Genomic DNA, 10,203 nt, shown 5'->3' with positions numbered 1-10,203 from the left:
AGCTCAGGCTGCTCCACCACAGCACTTTGCCCCCTCTTCTCAGGGCAGTAACCAGCCATCGCAATCAGATGTTAACCCCCCCCACACACCCTCACTTACTACAACTTGTAAACTGATGGAAGTTATATATTGTTTTCAATGTGATTATTTATGTCAAATATGACTATATTTTGTGTTCATATTATTTTTCCAGTAAACCAAAAAAGAAATTCAACACAATTTGACTTTGTTTTTTGTTTTATTACTAGTAAGATACACAGTACAGGAAAGATGACATTATGAGGGATTAGTTGATATTTCACATGCATTTCTAAAAATTATTTATGCAGGTGAATTATGTCAGCTCGCAACCCACGTCAAGGGTCCTCATATTTTTGCGAGTTCCTAACTTTATAAATAATAACTAACTAAAAAAAAAATCCATCCAGGATACATACAATGTATAGTCATCTTGACTTTATGTAAACAATATTATCTTTGACCAGATGAAAAGGGCTGTTGAATAAATGTAAATGAACCAGCAGGAGACATGAAATAGTCCGAAAAAAATTCTCTCACTCTCAGTCCTGCTAAACCAGCTCTTCCAAGTAGAGAAGGGTCTCCATGGGCTGCTGAAGTCAACACCTCTGCATCATCATCTGGACTGGCCTCATGCATGCGAGCACTACACACGCTTTAATAACATTATTGACATTCTCAGGGGCAAGCTGAATAGCTGAATGAAAAATACGCCATTTGCTGGCTAAAATCCCAAAGGCACAATCAACCTACCTTCTGGCCCTGCTTAAACGATAGTTGAATGTGCGCCTTTCCTCATTCAATCCTCGCCTAGGGAAAGGACGCATCAGGTTTGGCGATAGAGCAAAACCCTCATCACCAACTATAACATATGGCGCTGGTGGGCCAGAAGAGCCAGGAAGAGGACCTGGCTGGGGAAGGTCCAGTTGGTTGGACTGAAGCCACCGACCCATTCTGGAAGCCCGGAAGATGCGAGCATCTGCCAAACTTCCATAGGCCCCGATATCTACAATTATAAACCTGTAGTTTGTGTCAGCCAAGGCCAACAAAACTACAGAGAAAAACTGTTTATAATTATAGAATCGGGACCCTGAGTTCGGTGGCTTCTTCACCCGTATATGCTTCCCGTCAAGGGCACCTATACAATTGGGGAATTGTGCCCTCTTCTGGAAGCCCTGTGCAATCTGAAGCCACTGCTGCCTTGTTGGTTGTGGCAGCACAGCAGCTCGCAGTCGCAACCACATGGTGGCACAGGTAGCCCTCACTATTCCTGCTATTGTGGAGGTCCCCATGCGGAATTCAAAATGTAATGATGCAAATGAGTTTCCTGTTGCCAAAAATCTGTGAAAACATAAAAAAAAAAAAAGATAAACGCTATAAACACTATCACCATCACATTTTTCATGATATTGTGCAGCTTTAAATCAGTTATATATCGGACATAAAATACATTGCTTTTTTCCTGACTGCTCAAAAATTTACATACCTCAGAGTTATAATTAGCCGTTCCTCAGCTGAAACACAACGCCGCATGTTGGTGTTCATGAACGTTAGGCCAGGCCTCAACTCCCCCAAAAGCAGATCAAATGTAGGGAAGGACATTCGGCAATAACGGACAAATTTGGCAGGGTGCTCACGCAGGTCAGCATACATAGTTTGAAACTGCCCTTTGCAAGCCCTCTGTGCAATTATTGGGTGAACCCACATCCTCTTCCTCCGCGGTTCCTCCTCAAGCATTTCTCTCCGCTCTCCGAAACAACGAAACACCAGCCAGTTGAAAAGCACAAGATCAGGAGTTGATGCGGGCAAAGACGACATCCTGCTTACAAAAAAGGAACACCTGAAAATACAATCCACACACTTTAGATCCACACAAAATGGAGCTGCCACAAACTGAAGAGCATGTTGGATGGGTTTATATTGTGTTTCAAGTGAACATGTGACTCAACAGGATGTTTGCGTTTTTTTTCACGCGCGTTAAAAACGCATGTCATCCGGATGCTATCCGCGCAGAAAAAACGCAAACACTGAACGCAATCGCAGTGAAAACTGACTTGTTTTAGCTCCAAAATCGCATGCTTTTTACTGAACGCACCCTTAACGCATCCTGAGCCAAAACGTCACGCCCGTGTGAACTCAGCCTTACTGTGTAATGCAAAAGGAACATTAGACCAGCTCCACAAACAATATAAAATAAAGTGAAGGTGCATGCTGTACCTATACCACATCTGCAATGCAAAAGCAAACAAACACTATGGGGGGTCATTTATCAAACTGGGGTAAAGTAGAACTGGCTTAGTTGCCAATAGCAACCAATCAGATTCCATCTTTTATTTTCCAAAAGAGCTGTCAAATTTGAAAGGTGGAATCTGAATCTGGTTGCCATGGACACCTAAGCCAGTTCTACTTTACATCTGTTTGATAAATGACCCCATATATGTGGAAGCACACTGCTCCATGCGCAGACAAATGCAAATACTGTAAACATTGATAAATCTGAATTGTATTACTGCTATACTTACTATATAAAATTAGAGCTTCTAATTGTAATAGTAAGTGTATTTACCCATGTTCCAGTGTTTGCATGTGTCTGCGCATGAAGCAGTGTGCTGCCGCATATAGCGTTTGTTTGCATTATTCTACTTTCACACTGGCGTTTTGGCTTTCCGTTTGCGAGATCCGTCATGGGCTCTCACAAGCGGCCCAAAACTGATCAGTTTGCATTCTAATGCATTCTGAATGTAAAAGGATCCGCTCAGAATGCATCAGTTTCAGTGGCGTAACTACCGTGGAAGCAGGGGAAGCAGCTGCTTCGGGGCCCGGGCTGCCGGCAGTGTGTGTGACAGTTTATTTTCAAGTTAGTTAAATATCGATTCTTGTCTTAATGTTCAGGGCCCCTTCACAGCAGCAGCGGCTGACCAGGCCCCCTCGCTAATGTGATCTAATCTTACTGTCTCCTAAAGTCTCCTGATGTGTCTGGGATTCGAACCCACAACCAGTGTATCCAATGTATCAGTGTATCTGAGGCAAAGCATTTACCCTCACAGCCATAAAGTCTGCATTGCAACTGATTGAAAAAATATGAGACTTCTACTGTTATAGCTGGCTAAGTGTACATCTATACACATGACAGCTGCCCCAACACACCCAGCACTGCTATATCTCTATATGACAGCTGTCCCAGCACACTCAGCTCTGCTATATCTCTATATATGAGCAGCTGTCATGTGTATAGATGTACACTTAGCCAGCTATAACAGTAGAAGTCTCATATTTTTTCAGTCACCAGCAAGGCACCTCTTATGGTCTTGTGGTTCGGTGCTTTGCCTCTGATACAGAAGGTCGTGGGTTCGAATCCCAGCAGAAACTTTTCTGAAATACAAGCACTGACTCCATATATGGACATACAGGGCGAGACACAGGAAGAGGCTTTTTTTTTTTTAATACCTGACTGTTACTGCCATGGGGGGAGCAGGAGGCACTTGATACTGGCACATGGGGAGGGGGGTTGGCACCTGATACTGGCACATGGGGAGGGGGGTTGGCACCTGATACTGGCACCTGGGGGGGAGGGGGGGTTGGCACCTGATACTGGCACATGGGGGGAAGAGGGGTTGGCACCTGATACTGGCACCTGGGGGGGAGAGAGGCATCTGATACTGGCACATGGGGGGGGGGAGGGAGAGAGGCACTTGATGCTGGCACTTTTTTTTTGTGGGGGGGGGAGATGGCACTATGATACTGGGACATGGGGGGGGAGGAGAGAGGCACTTGATACTGACACCTGGGGTGAGGGGGGGTTGGCACCTGATACTGGCACATGGGGGGGGGGGAGAGGCACCTGATACTGGCACCTGGGGGGGGGAGGGGGGTTGGCACCTGATACTGGCACATGGGGGGGGAGAGAGGCACTTGATACTGACACCTGGGGGGAGAGGGGTTGGCACCTGATACTGGCACATGGGGGGGGGGGGGGGGAGAGGCACCTGATACTGGCACCTGGGGGGGGGAGGGGGGTTGGCACCTGATACTGGCACATGAGGGGGGGGAGATGGCACTATGATACTGGGACATGTGGGGGGGAGGAGAAAGGCACTTGATACTGGCACATGATGGGGGGGCATCTATGGGGACACTTACTGGCACATTATTGGGGGGCATTATGGGGGACACTAGGCCGGCAGCCTATCAGAGGCCGGACACTGAGGGGCATCTACTGGGGCACTATATATGGGGCATTTTATACTGGTACATTATGGGGGGCACTAGCAGGAAGGGGGGAGAGGAGCACTATGGGGGAATTTACTGGGGGCACTATATAGGGGTATTTTATACTGGGACATTATGGGGGCACTATGGGGACATTAGCTCAACTGGGGGCATTACAAGGGGGTATTTTTGCACTGTCACATTATAAGGAGAATTATTACTACTGGGGGGGCATTATAGTGGACTTTATTACTCCCCCATGGTATGACCCCCTAGTAGCAGCACCAGCCTCTCCCTGCTCTGCTATCCCTCTGCCCCTTCTCCAAATCCTTATTATGAAATCTTTCTCATTATGATAAAGCACAACATCAGCTCCACCGAGCCCCCGACCAAAGTGTTGAAGTGGTGTCCAAGATCCCCAAGGGCCAAGTAACTGTAAGTTTTCATATGAAATATGTTTATGTTATACACATATAGCATCCACTGTGCCACACAATATACAGTTTACCTCTATACTGTGCCACACAATATACAGTATACTGCTACACTGTGCCAAAGGAGTGGGGTTTACACAGGAGGAGGGAGGTGCGAAGCGTGCTGGAGGGGCCCTTACAAATATTTGCTGTGGGGCCCAGTCACTTCTAGTTACGCCCCTGATCAGTTTGCATCAGTTCAGTCTCCATTCCGCTTTGGCGACGGACACCAAAACGCTGCTTGCAGCGTTTTGGTGTCTGTCTGATGAAACTGAGCCAAACGGATCCGTCCTGACACACAATGTAAGTCAGTGGGGACGGATTCGCTCTAGCTGTATAATTGCATGAAGCTGAAGAAGGGAGCTTCCTCATTATGATATGATAGCTTTAAAAATGACCCCTTGCTTTACATAAAGAACCTGCTAAAAACTCTATTTTATTTAAATTGTGTTCAGATCTTCAGGAGATCCTTATAAAAATGTTATTAGCTATGTGACATGATCTTGTTCATATACAGTACAAACATCAAAATCAAATCCTGCCTAATGGCATGCAGAGGGGGCATGAGAAATTAGAAATATCCTTAATGTATACATGTTTACTGTATGGAATGGATTCTTCCTAGAGTTTGTCTTTAAAAATGTTGACAACCTCTGACAGCTGTGTTTTCCCCTTATTTTTCTTCTGGCTAGTGAAACTATACAATCACTGTAGCCACAAAATAAGCTCTAGAGAAAGAAAGCACATTGCTCAAAGGCTATCTGGACAGGCAGATAAGTAATCCCTCTAATGACGCCCTTCTAGAGTAATTTCTGTCATGCTAATCTCTCTCTTTCCAATCACATACTGCTGTAACTGTAATAGTGAACTCACTCTTTCCTCTTTAATGACAGCTTTATTTCTCTTGGGAATGCATGCCACAATATGTAATTACAGTAATGAAAAAGATATATGAAACAATACAGGTCCATTCCCATCAAGTGACTGGTAAATCTCAAGTTAAATTAAAAAATGCTAAAAATAAATAAAGATGAATAAAATAATGCCACAAAATGTTACAAAATCAGAAAATATGTTCCTTCTTTTAAAGCTGGAGATTACTGTTATCACAATAGTTTAACTTTCAGGTGCTACAGTATGCACAGAATGTATAACTTCCAGACTTGTGGCGTATATCTGTCATATATTGTGGTGCAAAGTTTATTTGCGCTGCAATCTGCAACTATTCCCTGCTCATGCCAGGTCTAAATAAGTGGACGGGGAAGGGGACGAGCTGGTAGGCCCGTCTGATTTATCATTTTCTACGTCTGTTTTAGGCCTCTTTCACACTACCGTTTTTTTTCCCGTTGTGCGGGCCGTTTTTTGCGTTCCGCATACGGTCCGTATACGAAACCATTCATCTCAATGGTTCCGCAAAAAAAACGGAATGTACTCCGTATGCATTCTGTTTCCGTATTTCCGTTTTTCCGTTCCGTTGAAAGATAGAACATGTCCTATTATTGCCCGCAAATCACGTTCCGTGGTTCCATTCAAGTCAATGGGTCCTCAAAAAAAATGGAACACATACGGAAATGCATCCATATGTCTTCCGTATCCGTTCTGTTTTTGCGGAACTGTCTATTGAAAATGTTATGCCCAGCCCAATTTTTTCTATGTAATTACTGTATACTGTATATGCCATACGGAAAAACGGAATGTAAAAACGGAACGGAAAAACGGAACGGAAACGGAAACACAACGAAAAAAAAAAAAGGAACAACGGATCGGTGAAAAAGGACCGCAAAACACTGAAATAGCCATACGGTAGTGTGAAAGAGGCCTTAGGCGTAGAAAATGGTATAAACTTAACTTGTCACCAAAAATTGTATCTGCCAGTTAAAACCAGATAGTAACACATCTGTCACGGGACGCAGAGGCGTTCGCTCTCCTCAGCGCCGTCTGCGTCTCTTTGCTGTGCAGGAGAGAGGACGCGCACAGCGTCCTTGTCTCCTAGGTAACAGGGGGCGGGACGGACCGGCCGCGCACGTCTCCTCCGCGCGGCCGGCGTCCTCAGTTCCCCCAGTAACCAGGGGAGGTCTGAGCACCGAGCTGGACACTCGGTGCTCGGCTGTTCTCCCTGGTGTGGGTCATGTGGCGCTAGCCACGTCACATGACCTCAGCCTGCCAGTATTTAACAGGCAGCCTGCTGGCCACAGTTGCCTGTTAATTAAGTATCTGGCGTTTGTTTGGTTTCCTGCATACTTACCTGATCCTGTGTTCCCTGACGTTTCTCTGCGGGCTCCTCCTGTACTGCGCATCTCTCCTGGTATTCTGACCCCGGCTTCCACCTGACGATTCTTTGCGGACTCCTGTTGTACTTCGTCTCTCTCCTGGTATTTGACCTCGGCTTCTCCTGACTATTCTCTGCTTATTCCTTGGTACTGCGTATCTCTCTAGGTATTGACCCGGTCCGTTCATGTTCCGTTATTTCTCTTGTCTGTCCTAAGTTAGGGACTGCCGTCCAGTTGTCCCCTGTCATCAGGACTTGTGAGGACAGTAGGCAGGGCCATGGGTGGAGCGCAGTGGTCACTATCCTCCCCCCGTGTATGTGTGTACGTAACCGTTACAACATCTCACTTTTTCTAATTTGTTTTAATTTTCTGATTGTAGATTTTTAAAATTTTATTTTCTGAACATGATTATGTGGGCGGCCATCTTGCCTGAGCTATTCTTAACAGCATTTACACAGCATTAAAAAAATTGTTTTACAGCAGGAGGGGACCCTATTGACTTCTATGGGAGAGTTTTATATGCATGCTCTGTGGCCTGCGCAGAGGTCATTGTACAAGGAAAGAATAGATAAGCTTTGACAATAACCTATTGGGAATGGTGGATCCTGTCTTATCTATACACAGATATGATATAATTACAGGCAGGATTAGAATGAGTTAACTGCAGTAAAGTAATCTGCACAAACCAAGAAGTGGTGCTATTATTAGACATAGTGGCCACTGCAAAAACTGCAGAATTTGTAGTTTTAGTTTAAATATAAAAGGTGACATGGAAAATTAAAAATAACATCATCAAAAATTATTAAAAAATATGTTAAACATAAAAAGGGATTTAAACAGCAGGTCATTTTCTGATGACACATTCCCTTTAAGACCAGTGGTGGATGTCCCGAAGTTTTGTAGAGGCTGGCACCTCTGTATAACTTTGGAGGATCCACCACCAGGCAATGGGGGATTAAGACCGGTGTCTAAAATGCCGGTCTTAATAAATGATCCCAATAATGCCTGTGCATGTGGTAATACTGCCATTGTTTAAATACAAAACATATAAGCTTAAATGGATTGGAGGTCATCCAGGACTAAAATACTGATGATCCTCAGGACAAAGTCCCAAAGTCCGAAAAGAGGGTATCCAAAATCTCTGTTACATACAGAAAGGGATAAAATTAAAACAGACACACAACCACAGAGTGGCAATAAATCACGTATTCCTTTTGTTGTCAAATACCACCCTTGGATAAATAAATGTAGATCAGTTATTAAGAAACATTGGAACATCATTAGTAGAGCATACCCTGATGTTAATGAATTCCAGAATCCACCCATGATATGCTACAAAAGAACAAAAAATATCTGCTATATGTTAATCAAGGCTGACATTGGTAGCAACAAAGTATCAATGAGACAGATTACATTATCGACACCCAAGAGGGGCACTTTTCCTTGTTTACAGTGTATACATTGTTCCAGTGTAATCAAGGGGGAACATTTCACCCACCCGCATTCGGGTGAGAAATTTCCGATTTCACATGTGATAGCAACTTTGTGATTTATATCTTGAAATGTCCATGCGGACTTGTTTATGTAGTAGAAACATCCACTAGGAGGAAAGACGCCATATCCTGTGACCGGAGGGCTATTTAAATCCAGTTTTTGTTATGATGATTTGAGTTTGAGAAAGGCTCATGCCTTGAGCCGAAACGCGTCACAATTGTATTATTATTTGACAAATAAAGACAAAAGAATTCGCAACTTACCAGTGAGTGCCGGTCTTGTCTTCACATTTGATCCTCAGGACAAGTCATCAATATCTGATTGGTGCATATCTGACCCCTGCCATTGTTAGTTGTTATAAGGCGCTGTGGAGTTTGGATGACCACTGCAGCCTTTTCATTGTATAGCAAGCACAATTGCATACGTAGTATAGCGACTGTGCTTGTTAGTGCAGCTCAATCTCATTCATGTGAATAGGACTGAGCAGCAGAAACACCATGTGACAAAAGGACATGCTGTCACAGGCCTGGAAAGAGGGTGCAACGCTCGCCACAGCCCTATGGCCCCTTTCAACAGCTTATCGGTTAGGGTGCTGGGAGTTGGAACCCCACTGATTGAGTATTGGTAACCAATTCCTAGGGTAGGTCATGTGTATGGGGGTCTTTAGACTAGACAGTTTAAAGATGTGCCAAATTTATTGCTTGGGCTGATTGATAAATTTAGAAAATTTTGTCAAACTTTACACTATAGGTTGCCACAATAATTGCCAAAATTTGTGCCACAATTTGTGGAAGCGCTTCATTTGTACCGGAGGACCGGGAACCGGTGAAAGATCTGTACTCACCGCTTCCTGGTCCTCTGCTCGGCTGTCTGCTGTGCAGGGCTTCGCACCATGTGACTTAACTGTGTGCAGCCTTCACAGATGACAGCCAAGAACCAGGAAGAAGAGAGAGAGAGCGCTGGTGGTGAGGAGCGGCGTTCAGGAGCAGGATAGGTAAGTTTTTTTATTATTATTTTTTATTTGCGCTGATGGCTGACATGGGGGACATGATGGCTGACATGGGGGGCATGGTGGCTGACATTGGGGCATGATGGCTGATGTGGGGGCATGATGGCTGACATGGGGGGGCATGATGGCTGACAATGGGGGGCATGATGGATGGGGCTGATGGCTGACATGGGGGGCTGATGGCTTACATGGGGGCATGATGGCTTACATGGGGGCATGATGGCTGACATGAGGGCATGATGGCTGACATGGGGGCATGATGGCTGAAATGGGGGGGCTTATGGCTGACATGGGGGGCTGATGGCTGACATGAGGGCTGATCTGAGGCATTGGGGTCTGATCTGAGGTTTGATTAACTTTGGGGGTCTGATTGGGGATGTGAGCTGAGGTCTGATTAACATTGTGGGTCTGATTGCTGGTCTGACCTGAGGTGTAATGGAAAATATTTTTTTCTTATTATCTTCCTCTAAAACCTAGGTGCGTCTTATGGGCTGGTGCGTCTTATAGGGTGAAAAATACGGTAAATCAATATTTTATAGTGTTAAAGAAAAATACACACTAACATATCAATGCACTCAAAGGGGTTATCCCATCAATAATGTAAAAAATGAAAATCAGATATGATATAGTACATGACAGTCTCTTTCTAGTTAGAACCAGCCCTGTACCTCACATGGATCCGTAGATATCCCCATTTGTTGCACTTCTTTATTTATATGAAGCTGACAGC

The 10,203-nt window shown here is 44.6% G+C and overlaps 1 protein-coding gene across 1 annotated transcript in view; it reads right to left on the bottom strand.

Moving 5' to 3' along the window:
- Window positions 1-471: 471 nt before the first annotated feature.
- The window catches only part of LOC120990767, an 87,263-nt gene continuing 77,531 nt past the window's right edge, over window positions 472-10,203 (bottom strand). Inside the window, exons 2-4 of the mRNA XM_040419669.1 lie at window positions 1,505-1,837; window positions 772-1,359; window positions 472-673 (exon numbers count right to left, since the gene is read on the bottom strand). Coding sequence (XP_040275603.1) covers window positions 472-673; window positions 772-1,359; window positions 1,505-1,837 — 1,123 coding nt within the window. The remainder of the gene's footprint in view (window positions 674-771; window positions 1,360-1,504; window positions 1,838-10,203) is intronic.

Source organism: Bufo bufo, chromosome 2 (assembly GCF_905171765.1).
Source record: "Bufo bufo chromosome 2, aBufBuf1.1, whole genome shotgun sequence".
NCBI classification, from domain to species: Eukaryota; Metazoa; Chordata; class Amphibia; order Anura; family Bufonidae; genus Bufo; species Bufo bufo.
Note: the sequence above shows the minus strand (reverse complement) of the source record. Positions and strands in the feature narration are given on the sequence as shown.